General features: G+C 39.8%; 1 protein-coding gene across 9 annotated transcripts in view; it reads left to right on the top strand.

Moving 5' to 3' along the window:
- The window catches only part of ralgapa2 (Ral GTPase activating protein catalytic subunit alpha 2), a 149240-nt gene that overhangs the window by 123777 nt on the left and 11689 nt on the right, over nucleotides 1–13774 (top strand). For all 9 annotated transcript variants that reach the window (XM_049463346.1, XM_049463345.1, XM_049463344.1 and 6 more), the window contains one exon: nucleotides 11430–11554. In XM_049463346.1, the coding sequence (XP_049319303.1) occupies nucleotides 11430–11554 (125 nt within the window). The remainder of the gene's footprint in view (nucleotides 1–11429; nucleotides 11555–13774) is intronic.

Genomic DNA, 13774 nt, shown 5'->3' with positions numbered 1-13774 from the left:
CCATTTCTTTGCGTCTGGCTTTCAGATGGATGCTGGTGAGGTGAGATGCAAAGGACATCCCCTAGAGTGAATGTCCCCCTGGAGGTTCAATTAACCTGTCCTTACCCTCACCCTCCATCTCTCCCCTTCAGCCTCTCAGCACAGGGCTTAATTAGCGTGCATGTGTGTCTGTTTGTGAGTGTGAGTGGGTTAAGATGCACACCCATTCATTTCTCTTGAGCCGACAGCGCTGATTATAAGACAGTAACTGGAGAGTGATGGCACTGCTTCCATTTTTGCTTGTTTATTTTTATTTATTTTTTTTTTACTTCTTTTCTTTTTTTCCCTTTTATTCTCGATTTTCCATTCATTCCTTTTCCTGTCATTATCTTTCTCCCGCTCTGTCCCCTCTCCATCCTATAATCACCTCACACCTCCTCATGTTTTTTTCCGCTGGGACGAGCTTCGCGCCTCAGTCCGATGGCGTGACAACAGGTACCCTTGCAGCACTGGCCCAGAAATTCACCAATCAACACCTGCTGTCCCATGGGCTCCCATAGCTGACAGAAACTGGCATATAGTCCAATGTAGAGACAGACAATGCTACACTGCCTCTCTCTCTCTCAGGTTCTCTGTTTTTCATACTCTTTCTTTTTCATCCCACCGCATTCTTCTTTGCACCTCCACTCATCCCTCCATCCTCCTCAAACATTCTTTCCTGCATGGTCTCTTAGTTTATACGCTGATCTTCAAGAAATAAATTGTTGCAACCATATGTAATCAACATATAGGAATGAACCTTGGTGGGTAGTCTTGCTAACATTTTTGGCTAGGCTCAGAATTGGAAGTGGATCATCTTCAGTGACGGAAGTCCTGCTTTTGTCTTGATGGAGATGTCCAACGAATCTGTGTGTGGAGGCACTGTGGTCAGAACTAAGATCAGAGATTTGTTCTCACACCTCACACCTCCAGAAGGCCTGGTGTCATGGTGTATGTGGTGTATGATTATTTTTGATGCCAAATCACCTTTGGCCTTTAGTAAAGACAATGCTTCTTTTAGAGCCTAGTGTTGAATTAATAGGGTGCTACAACCATTGGCCCTAACTCTTCTGAACGCACGCTCTGGTGCACTATTCCAACAGGGCCATGCTTGCCCACATATTGACGACACGAGTTTGATCCCGCGTGAGGAGCGGTGTGTTTATTTATTTATTTATTTTTCCTTTCTTCTTGGATTTACCTGCTTTAAATTCAACTTTTCTGTTCTGCAATTGGGTTCAACAACCCTCTGGGCTGGAGAGCTACTAGTCTGTAGCGCTCCATCCTATTACACTTAATTTTCCAAAACAGATTTTTTTTTGTGACCCACCACGTAATGGCTTGGCAAATATCTGGCCCATGGCCAAACTTAATTAGAGACCCCTGGTGTTGAGAGTTGCATGGCCAGACCAATTGGAAATGTGTGGGATGCTATTTTACCTCCTATTAACACTCAGCCCCAACTGCAAAATCTACAAGAACTGTGTGATTATTCGAGCTGCTTGGGACACCATTAAGAACCTCTACAATGACGATACATCTGGCTTTTTGCATTACGCACTACTTTTGTATTTCTAGTAAATATGATGAGAGTTGTCCAAGTAAGTCAAACATTTTGTTCATTCATTTATTATTCCTTCCAGATAGCATTAAAATCTGTTGCACTCATCTTTAATAATGAGTGTATCATCACATAGGTACAGAAGACAGAACCTCCAGCTTACCTAACAGCACAATACGATATCAGTATCCCTTGATTGGCTTGTAAAGCTTTACTCATGGTAAGAGCATCTATCTCGTGTGTGCCCTTAGTTTCGTTGATTTGCAGCTGGAATGCGCTGTGTGATTGCGCTGTTTGTAGAATGCAACTCCTTGGCATTGTTCAGTGCTTGTCTTTCCGAATTTGTGCTCCACATTACCTCCTCATTAGAAGACGGAATACAGAGAAAATGCACATGGCATCCTTAATGACTGTGCTGAGCATTCCATTCATCATGTGTGGATGTGCGGTATGCCCACCTAGCCAGTATTCCAAAAGCGCCTGGGCTTTTTCCCCCCAGTCTCTCTCTAAACTGGCCAATTATCCACTTCCGCGGCCGGACAGCAAGGTCAGTGTGATTGGCTGAGGTTAATGGCTGGTGCTTGGCTGGAGTGGAGGTCGAGCATGCACGGCCACTCTCCACTTCTTCTTCAACTTCTCACACTCACTAACATAAGAGCCCATTCAGTAACTGCCAGAGAGAAGGAAAAGGAAATGTGTTGTTAACCTTGGCTTTGCTCATTGTAATGGCTTCAGTAAAAGTGAAGGATTTTCCTTGTCTTTTTTGTTCTGTGAATGCCTAATGCATAGATGTGACAATGTGGAATTCTTATATATATATTGTACTGAATCAATCTCTCGTCTTTGTTAAGGTTTCTTTCTTTTGATGTTGTCTCAGGAACAGTGTAGACATGCTAAGCTGTCAAGGGCGGTTATGAAAAGCTGGCTCTGCAGCTTCTCTTTGAAAAAAGTTAGTCTTTAATCTTCCAGTGTTAAAACCCTACAAAGAAGCTTTGTAGGGTTTTTTAAGAGATGTTATGGACAAACCACTTTTGGTTTAATATTTGTTTTTTTATGTTCATATAAGAGCCATATTTGTAAAAGAGCTGAGTAAATGTGAAGAACCTTTTGAAGGTTTAGGGTGTATTCACACCTGAAAATCTGGACTAATGTATAGATTTTGTCCAGTTACTTTTAGTTTTAAAGTGCAGTTTAGCAGTTGTTTATGGATGACGGTAGCTTGAGTTTTTTTTTACTTACTACTACTTCTACTTTACTTTTATTTTGATCTGGGCCAAGGCTACCTGTTTTGGGCAGACCATAAAGCTTTGTATTGGCAAGAACTTGGAGATATGATATGTATTACTATACAGGGGTTGAAATTTAAATATATTATGCTGTGATCTCTTATAGTATAAAACATGTGTATATATATTATTTTAGAAAATTAACCATTGCCTGCCACCACATTTTACAAGTAAGATAATAATTACCAATCAATACTGATTTTTAATTTGATGCACTATTGCCAAAACTAAATATCTTAATACTAAGATATATATACATATATATATATGTATATGGTGCTCGGCACCTTTAACACATCAAATTTTGCTTTGGATCGAGCTGAAAAGTCTGAAAGCCTTGACCAAAAGTGGTTGGTGTGGGGACAAAAACCCTAAAAGAAATTTCACTTGAGGAACCAATTTAGAAGGTTCTTTACGCACATATATTTTTTTTTTCAAAAATGGTTTGTCATGGAACCAAAGGGGGTCCAGTGTGGCACTGATCAAAGAACTTTAGTTTCACCCTTTGTGTCACACGTTTGCACTTTTTAGACATGTGTGCATTCCTGTTTTATTAGAAAGTAAAGATGTTCTGTAAACAAAGGAAAGTGTAGTATTGCATTCTTTTTAATTGTAATTTATGGGTTTTATTTAGATTTGCATATTGTGTAATAACATGATGGATATGGCACAGATATTGATGAGCCTGAGAGCAGAATATAGATCTCAAAAACATCCCAAATTCAAGTCAGTATTGCACAGAGTGCTGATAAGGTAATCCGATTGGTTTTAACAGGAAAGAGACAGAGAACAAAACTCAGAGGGCCGTAACTGACCGCAAACCCTCGGGCTATCGCTCCAGAGACTCTTTCTGTTTCAATTATAGCCTCTACTTTGACCAGGCAGAGCCTTTTATATATGGTTAGCCTGAGCGAGCGCTGCCAGGCTTTTCCCTTGTGTGTGCTGACTGACCCCTGTGTTTTTATAATCCCTGCTTTTTCACTGAAGCCTTTTCCATCCGCATGGTTCCTCTAGATGCTTCTTGGTACTGCTGGGTACCTCCACTAAACTCTCTGAAGAATAGACACTCCTGAGAGTAGTCTCTGGAGTGTGACTAGCTATATATTATTTTATTTATTTACTTTTATTTATTTTTATTTTTATTTTTTCATTTTCCAAAACGCAATTTTATCATTAATATTTTTTTCCAGTTACTGTGTACAATTACATTTTTCCTGTTGTTTGGCTCTGTGCCAATAACCTCTTGTTTTTTTTTTTTATAATGCATGTGTCTTAATGACAGATTTATGTGCATTGTCTGGCTGGCTTTGTGACCCTGTGTCGATGAGGTTGTATCCAGGCCCTGGTCTCCTGTGGGGTGAGCTCTATTGTTAAAGAGTGTGAGAGAGGGACCAAAGGGGAGGGGGGTTCTAGGGTGGACTGGGCTCAGAAGTCTGTCCCGGGGGTCTGGGGCCTGAGCGGACTGCTAATGAGAGGCCATATGAGTCTCCCTGCAGTCCCCTCTGAATCCCTGTGCACCTTGAACATGGCCACCACTGCCACCTGACCTTGGCTTTGATCCGCCAAACTGATTGACCTCTCAATTCCCCACTGGCCACCCCTTACCATCTGGAGAACACCACGCACACTCAGACTTACCCTTATACACCCACACACACACACACACACACACAACAAAACAAGCACACAAAGGTCCTCGCACCTCTGCAGCCTGTTATTATGTAGTGTTGTTCTTATTGGCTGTTTAAGGCAGTTTAGCAGTTTTAGACTCAGATTAGCACCTTGTCTGTATGATCTTCATATCGTGGGTGCAGTTGCGCTTGTATACATAACATACACTTTAGGTATTGGGTTTTAAAAACCTGTTTAAAGGCCTGTTTTATGTTTTGATGTATTTATTCATGTTCAGTGTCCACCTTTGCGCTTTGCTGCAGCTATTAAATTTGTCCTAACCTTTTCAGTTTTTCCATTTGTTGCCGTAATAGAGTATGAACCGCGCTACGGTCCTGCCGCATCCTGCCCTGACTAATTTAAACAGATGTAGCTGTGTTTGTTTGTGCCCATCTCTGGATGAGTCAGCGTTGTTCCCCAGGCAGCTGCTTTATCTGATTCTTAATGCCTTCCCTTTGTCACCTGGAGCGCCACAGGGTGGCAAAGGCCCCGCCAAGAGCAAAAAAAAAGAGCATTATCTGTTAAAGCCCTTCTGCAAAATGTGTGGCGGACGTTTTTTTCCTTTTTTTCTCCGTTAAGTGGATTTAAGCTGTCTGTTTTTCTCCCTCTGCTATAACAGTGCCATTGTGTATCCTCTCTGTCTTTTTTCCTTCCCCCTCGTTTCCCATCTCCCCACAGGCTGACCTGTGAGCGAGTGAGGTCACGGCATTATTTTACAAGGCAGGGTGAGTTTTAAATTCGGGCTCCTGTCACCACGGCCTGTCCACTCTTCGCACGAGGGCATTTCATTTCTGCCCCTGGAACTTTCCGTATGGAAATGCAGAGGAGGTGTTGCGCCGCAGCCGTGGATGCTTTTGGAAATTCCCCGCTCACACCTTCCTTAGTTACCAGCCGGAGCGGAGAACGAGTTTCTCAACCCCAGGTGCTTTAAGGATGACTTGGATTACAGAGCACCGGTAAATCCCAACCCTTCTGTTGTCTCTTTAGACATGTCGAGCCTATATTAGCTCTTAGCAGCACGCTGTGCTACAAACGGCTCTTGGCTCACCCTTGGTTTATGGTTGAAATTTGTATGCAAATTCGCAGTGCCCGTCTGCGGTATGTTGCAGTACGTGTCGCACGCAGCCACCTGCCACTGTTGCACTGTTGCTGCTGCTCTCAGAGCCACTGGTTAGTAGCGCCCCACACGTTCAAGTAGATAGTAAGCATCAGATGCAGCTTGGTGTGCACTGATTGTTGCTCTCTAGCCTGCGTCACTGTCCTCCACTTTATTGAATTAATCCACACAGCCGGCATCTACCTCACATGAGCTCCATGCCTGTATTCAACAGAACAGGCTGTACCCGACGCACAACAATTAGAGGGACAGAAAGAACAAGATGAAATAGAAGGATGAGGGGAGATGATGGAAGTGAATCAAGAAAAATAAAAATGGTTATGCACTGGTTACATGTCATTGTTATGTAGTACAAAGTATAGCCTACTCAGTTTGGATAGTTTTAAATATTTTGTAAATACTTTATAAGCATATTTAAGTTTTTATGAGAGCAGTTCATACTTCAAACAGACAAGTCATGGCAGAGTAAAAAATGCAAGTCAATATAGACACAGTAGGTCAGTTTCAGCAAACAGTCTTTTCAGTTAAAGTTATTTATTACAGTAAGAGTTTCCAGTTCAAATAAGCAAAATCACAAATGACCCAACTTTGAAATATAAGCTTATAGCATGGTCGAAAGTAAAACAAATTTGCAATCATTTATAATTATATATTTCTTCTGCTTTGTACAGTATATACAGGATGATGTTGTTTTGGTTCTTTTTTGTGATGTTTTGTTGTGAAGTTTATTAAGCTATTGGCAGCTATTGGATAACTTTAAACCACTCCTGGTGCAAAAATTTAAGCAGTTCAGCTTGGTTTGATGGCTTGTGATCATCCACATTCCTCTTGATTATATTACAGAGGTTTTCAATTTGGTAAAATCGAAGAAACTTATTATTTTAAGGTGGTCTCTTATTTTTTTCCAGAGCTGTAACCCAAACCTTAAATATTACATTCAATAGAGAATAATTTATATTCAGCAACAAGAGTTCAGTTGCATTTAATGGACATTTAGTTAAATGTTAGTTGAGCATCTATGTGGCATCTACAGTGGACCATCCGAGTAAAGTGTTGCCAGATAACTATGGCACATTACATTTACACTGATATGAAAACTAAATGAAGGTGTACAAATTTAGCACTCTCCATGCTGAATAAATAAATAAAGGAAGTAACAATTGTTTACCACTTGTTATTGCTCAGTTGCCCCCCCACGTCACACACACATGCACCTTTTTTGATGTTTCTTCTTCACCTTGGTCTCCAAAATGCAGAAGGAGCACACAGGAAGCAGAGTGCTGTAGGGAGGCTGCAGCCCAGTAGTGCTTCTGGCTGGAGTCAATATTTGTTTTAGGAATCTCAATAGCAGAGCCACGCTTGAGTCATCTGCATAGCACATAATGGAGAGCCATATGGCTGTGTTGACCTAGTGAGATCAGGGTTATTATCCCCCTGCCTTATTCCTATTCGCATTCCCCACTTTCTTTTTACTTCCCCTTATTTTTTTCTCTGCATGTACAGACCTTCTTTTCTCCGAACTCAGTTCTAAATCTAGATTTTGCTTATATTATCCAACGATTCCGCTGTTGCTTTTTGCCTCCTTGTTATCATCCTACTAAAAGGAAGTGACCCATTACTGAAATATGACCCATGTTGCCATAGCAGCTAAGCCAGCAGTGTTTTCAAAGTCCTTGTAAAAGTCGGAAACGATAAGACGGCCCGCAGAAGTCAGATATACGACCCAACAGTGTTTTCAAGCCAAGGCTCAGCTGGTCATGATCATGCTGAGTAGACTTATTCAAAGATAATATTGGATATGTTTTTTTTTTTTCTTGTACAACTCAGTTTTTATTGCCCCCCCCCCCCCCTCCCTGCTCTCTGCGTGGTGATGGAGGGATGAGGAGAGAAAGAGAGCAGGAGTGGAGCAGATTGCTCTCTCCCCGTGTCCAGCCCTCAGGCTCAGGTGCTTGTCAGCGCTGGGTTCAGACGGACCTTTTCAACAATTTGTCACGGCTGCCTCAGCCCCTGCTGCGCCGGCACGTGGCGCACACACACACACACACACACACACTGCGCACACATACACGCACACTTATACACTCTGAAGGGTTGTGTGACGGGCAGCGTGGTCATGATGGAGTGCAGGGGCCTTGGCAACAGCCTAGCTCCTGGCGGCATAAGCAGCCTCCCTAATGAGTTGGGAATGGCATCAGTGGGGCTCTTCAGAAATTCAGCAGGCAGGCGTGTGGACAGGCCCAGCCTGCACTCCAGCAGCCCGGTCATTAGAGTACAGAGTCATCAGCAGCGCCCAGTCATGGCTGCTGAATATACACAAAGACCTGTATGCAAGCTAATGCATGTTGACACAGTAAAGCTCAGAATAGGTGTGGGTGATAGAGCGATGCTGTATATCAGCATGTGGAGCAGAGCATTTTGTGGAGCAGAAGTCAAGGCATTCTTAGCTTTGACAGCATTGTTGCCAGGAGAAAACACAGAATGATTATTTTTTTTCTTTACTTATAGTTTTGTTTATTTTTGTGAAGCAAAATTTAAAGTAGAATGTGAAGTAGGAGCAAATTTGAAGCAGAGGTGATCCATAGCTCAGTGCAGTGTTTTTTGATTACCATAGTATTTGGCAAAAGTCATGAGACAGATACTTGTTCCTCCAAAAAATGTGGCCTATCCCTCAAAACCTTGTAAAAACTTATTACGTATTATTCTTATTGCCTAAAAAACAGCTCTGGAAAAAATGAAGAAACCACTTCTGAATCAGTTTCTCTGATTTTGCTATTTATAAATATATGTTTTATTCTATAAACTACAGACAACATTTCTCCGTAATTCCAAATAAGAATATTGTTATTTAGAGCATTTATTTGCAGAAAATAAGAAATGGCTGAAATAAGCTGCAGAGCTTTCAGGCCTCAAGTAATTAAAATATTCATATTCATAGAGTTTTAAGAAAACCAGTAATCAATATTTGGTGAAATAATCCTGTTTTTTTAATCAGTTTTCATGCATCCTGGATTTTTCTCCTCCACCAGTCTTACACACTGCTTTTGGATAACTTCATGCCACTCCTAGTGCAAATATTTAAGCATTTCAGCTTTGTTTGATCGCTTGTTTTTCCAGAGCTGTATATCATATGCAGAACAATGAACTGTTGTTACACACAACTTTTTAAATGTTGCTGACAACAGACCGAAACTGATATTAACTGATATTGTTTTTAAATTAAATTCCTATGACATCTTTCCAAAGAAACATTTAATTTCTCAATAAAGATAAAAACAACAATATTACATCAGTACAGTGGCCAAAATAAAAAAAAAAATCTTTAAGTATCATGATTTATATTTAATTGCATTTTATTTTTTATGTATGTTTTTTAAACAGCAAGGTCAAAATTGTTGTTGACTTAAACTACTAATTTACAGTACAAGGTAGTGACCCAGTTGAAGCGCATCTTTTGAGGTAAATTTGAAGGCTCACAGAGAACAATAAAGTGTTCAGTGCAAGTGTAGTAGCAGTTCATGCAGAGGCCCAGCAGAAACACCTGCTCCTGGGTTTGTTTGTACGGTTAACTGCCTCTCTTGCTGTAAATGGAGGCACTCGCCTCATGTCTGGAATGACTCGGAGAGCAGTGGCTGCAAGAGCTTGATTAAATTTCATTAGCAGAAAACAAGATTCTCTTTTCCTCTTGCTCTCTTTCACTCGCCTGCTCTCGGCCTCGCTCGCTTCATGAGCAGCCAGCGCTGTTCCGCTTTAAAGAGCAGTTAAAGAAAAGCGCAACCGCTGCTAAAGCACATTGCTGTAAGTAATCTGTGGTGCCTCTGGTTTACCATTCATTAGTTCTTTCTTTAGAGCGAGATAAAGTGCCGGTGTGAACTTGAAGACTGAAGTGCCAATGGCAGAGATTGTTTTTTTTTTTTTTTTTTTTTTTGTGGCATTCCTTTAACACAGCTGGATGTGGCTATCCTCTGGTGGGCCGATGCCAGATGAGAAGACAGTCTGCTTAGAATTTCAAATGCTTTCAGATCCTCTGTGAAAGGTCAGAGACAATATTGTAGCTGCTGAGGGGAAGAGTGATGAATAGAGATGGTAAAGCCTAGATTTAAAGTGTAAAGATCAAAGATTAAGGTTAGATCTTACATTTAATAAATTTTCATTGTATTTTTTTAGGCGTTTTAATGTATTTTGTATGTACATGCATTTATTAGCGCTGTCAGTGTTAATGCGGTAACACACTTGATTAAACTTGATTAATTTTTAAGCAAACAAATCACGTTTTCTCCTATAATAAAGGCCTGGTGACGTATTGGCTGTTTTATTTAGCGAGATATATATTATCTTTGTCAGAGAGAGACATGTGTAAATAGTTTGCAGCTGCTGGAATTTCTGAATTGCTCTTGGAAAGCAGCAGTAGAGCCTGAAGGTTTTGATTCATATGATAATAAAGTCCATTGCTGTTCCATTACTAGTCTCCCACCCAGAATACATGGAAGTACCTGCATTAACTGTTGCGCTCACTTTTAGTTTACCAGCTCTCTTTATAAATAAGCAAACAAAGAATAAATTTGCTGCAAACATTCTGCTCCATGTTTGCAGTAGCTCTAGTATTAGCACCATTAGCAGCTCCACGTTTGCTTAGGAAACCAGAAAATACTGTTGGAAAAACTCCTGTGAAGACCTACCAGACCACTCTGTTTTTAGAGTGAACATATTTGACAGTACAGGTGGTCATAGAGGCACATTGATGCCATTTATTACAATATTTTAACCCATCCCCACACTTAAGGATGGCAGCTTTTATACTTTAATGCACAAGAACTAGCGATGACATGACGGAGAATCTCTGTAGAGGAGAACACACACGTGCAGTGAGTCCAACATGAGAGTCTATAAATGTCTTATCAGTTTTATAGTGAAATATGAACTTATGTCCTCAACACAGAACTATATCAAATGTTTCAGCACCGCAGACATTAATTTTTTTTATCGTTTTTTAGCCTTTTGAACATGCTCTGCCGCTATTTCCATATTTTTGTAGATGAACTGAAATAAACAGGCTTGCTTTCTTTGCTTTTTTAAGTAAAATGTGTTATTCTACTTTCTAAAATGAAAGAAATACTCAGAACTAGTAGTTCATTATTATTTTTAATTAAAAATTTTAGCTTTTAGCTCTATTCACCCCCAATAATAGAGGTACTCACTTGCGGCTTCCTCTAGAGTTTAAATGTCTCTGGTAATGCAGGGGATGTGTTTTGGACCCGTAGCTCTCTCTTTCTCCGTAATTATATTGGCAGTGTGTAGCCACTGGTCCTGTCTCCCAGTTGCAGACTGGGTCAGATATCCAGCATGCCAAATGTTTGAAAAACTGGGTTAGAATCGTGTAGTGTGAACCTGGATTATGTGTGTTTGTACTTTACTATCCCCTTATTAACATACTGTTGCCTGTGTAGTCAAATGATCTTGCCTCATTAAATCTGTGACATGGGAGCAACATGGTAGAAAACTCAAACACTGAGCCAAATGGGAACCTCAAGCAGTTTGTATCAAAGAAAAAAGGCAATATGTCATTTAATTTTGCCTCGCAATGAACAAAATAAAATCCTTTATTTTTAATATAGATTTGAGGTCATATCACTCAGAACTAAAATAAATTCTGAATGTTTTAAGCCTCTTTTCTAGTTTCTGTAAAGTCATAACAGTGCTACAATGAAATAAAGAGACTTAATGCAAGTTGATCTTTGTCTTAATTAAGGCTGGTTTTCCTTAACTAATTTTCTCCCAGCTATGAGGAGCGGGCTCTCTATCTGGAGGCCATCATTTTAAACCACAAGGAAAACATGATGTTCGAAGATTTTGCTGCCCAGGTCTTTTCACCCTCTCCCACCTACTATCCAATGAGTGGTACAGGTAAGAGACCCTCTTTTCAATATTCTCACTAATCTGTAGAGCTCGGACTCATTCCCTGTCCTGACTGCACCTCTTTCTCCTCTACGCTGCTTTATCCATCCTGCTCTTTGGCCTTCTGCGCTCTGTAGCAAGGCTACTGCATGCCTGCAGTGCAGCTGACTGAAAGGGATAGTCCACCCAAGCATTGTTATAATGGCTGTTATGAAAGCTACAAATGAAAGCTAATTTTATGGGTTGACATGAGCATGTTAAATTCTTCGATTTATTAGAATGATGTAGAACTGTCCCTTTAAACCTATTTCTGTTGTCACAGTCTAGCTTTACACATTTTTAGTCAAGCATCTAAAAAACTAAACACATTTCTTTCTCCTGTGCCATAAAAATTTGACTTTTAATTAGTGATTGTGTTTTCCCAGCTCAGATTCAGTTAATTATGCATTATCTTTAACATTGCTATCTTCAAAAATATTAGTTAACTATATAATAATCAGATTATTTTGTAAGAAGATAAGTAAGTTAGTTATTATTAAATGGCAAAAACCGATTTAAAAAAAATGTTTTTCTACCAAAACTCTGTATTACTAATTACTTTCCATGTTTTTTTAGTAGTGTTGGCCATATCATTAGGAATTTAATGGTTTTGTTCCCCAGCAATACCACAGCCATTGTTAGACAAAATTTCCAGTGAAAACGGCTTCATGTGGAGACTCCTGCTAATAAGCTCTTATGTAAAGGAGAGAAATTAAAGACAGCAAAAGCAGACAGTGAGCAGAAAAAAAGAGTGAATATTTATGAGAGCGAAGACGTTTTGAGCCCTCTTACAGAGCACAGAAGGCAGGTTTGAAGGTTCCACTTGGTTGAAAATTAACTAAGTTTTTTTCATCCAAAAACTTAGTGTAAAAAAGGCCCTTAACATCCTCCTGAGCATCAAAACATATTTCATAAACCGCAGATATTAGACCACCAGTGGACTCTTAGTGTTTATTGGTGTATATAAACAAGCTCATGTAATAGCTAGAAATGGGAGGAGCAATTTCAAGAAAGCAAAATTCAGTTTCTAACCATTGCAGTGCTTTATATGTGCCAGTACTGAAGGTGGATCATGCTGCTAGGTAATGGCAGGCCTGGATTTATTTGGTGCACCAGATGAGGTAGAAGGGATTTGTCCTTGCACTTGGATCTGGCAGCACTAACTTCTGGCCATTGAGTTAAAACAATCTGGCAAATCAATACTTGTGTTTAAAAGATTTAATAAATAAAGCATTTCCTATTTTTTTTTTGTTTTGTTTAGAACTATGGAGATGCTTAATTGGGCAAATTCTGATCTCCAAATGATTATTTCTGTTTCCTGCACACATACCCTTTTTATTTATTAATTGTCATTGTCATTGTTATATATGAAATTATGTTTTTTTTTTGTTGAAATATGAAACTAATTGTGCAGTAAATCAAAACTATAACTTACCAATATATCTCTTCATGATTGTTCTGTATAGTAAGCCTTATACAACTGTCTGATAAGCATCCCCTCAAAACAAGGCGTCCCTGAGGTCTATTTCCATAGTGACGCCCCCTTTATTTCCTGAAGAGGCATTGGAAATCACCACAGTGACCTCAGTTGACCCATCGCAAAGCTGAATACTAAACAGCCCCAAAATACACCCTTACAGAAGAGGGGAATACACGCAGGCTGTCCTGCCCGAGCCATACTGCTGAAGGAGTTTAATTCTAGGCCACAGTTAAGAGAGGCTTTTACACACATCACATTCATGCCTTAGGGGGCCTCTAGTCAGATTGTAAGCAACCACTGCCCCTTTGTTATTCCTAAAGCCAAGGATTTGCTGAACATAATGTAGCACCGGGCCTAAAAATGAAAATGTTTTGTAGTGTAATTGAGGTTTAATGGAAATGGTTTTTCTGAAGGAAATTCGTTCTCAGTCATGCTTGTTTAAATCATTTTTGCTTTTCGAAAATCTTGTTTTCACACACTTTAACACACACACACACACACGCTGTTTTTCTGTTGTTATTTTGAAAATTATTGTGTAAAAGTATGGGTTAGAAATGAAAAACATACCTTATCAATTGTCATCTGAATTTGAGTGGGGCAAAGCATGAGATTGTACACAGAGTAGGGATGCACTGAATATTCGGCAACCGAAATTGTTAAAAAAAGAATGAATAATATATATTTTTCTAAATTGTCTGTTGGGATTTTTA

This window comes from Astyanax mexicanus, chromosome 14 (genome assembly GCF_023375975.1).
Source record: "Astyanax mexicanus isolate ESR-SI-001 chromosome 14, AstMex3_surface, whole genome shotgun sequence".
Lineage (NCBI taxonomy): Eukaryota > Metazoa > Chordata > Actinopteri > Characiformes > Acestrorhamphidae > Astyanax > Astyanax mexicanus.
The sequence above is the reverse complement of the archived record's forward strand: the minus strand, read 5'-3'. Positions and strand labels throughout refer to the sequence as shown.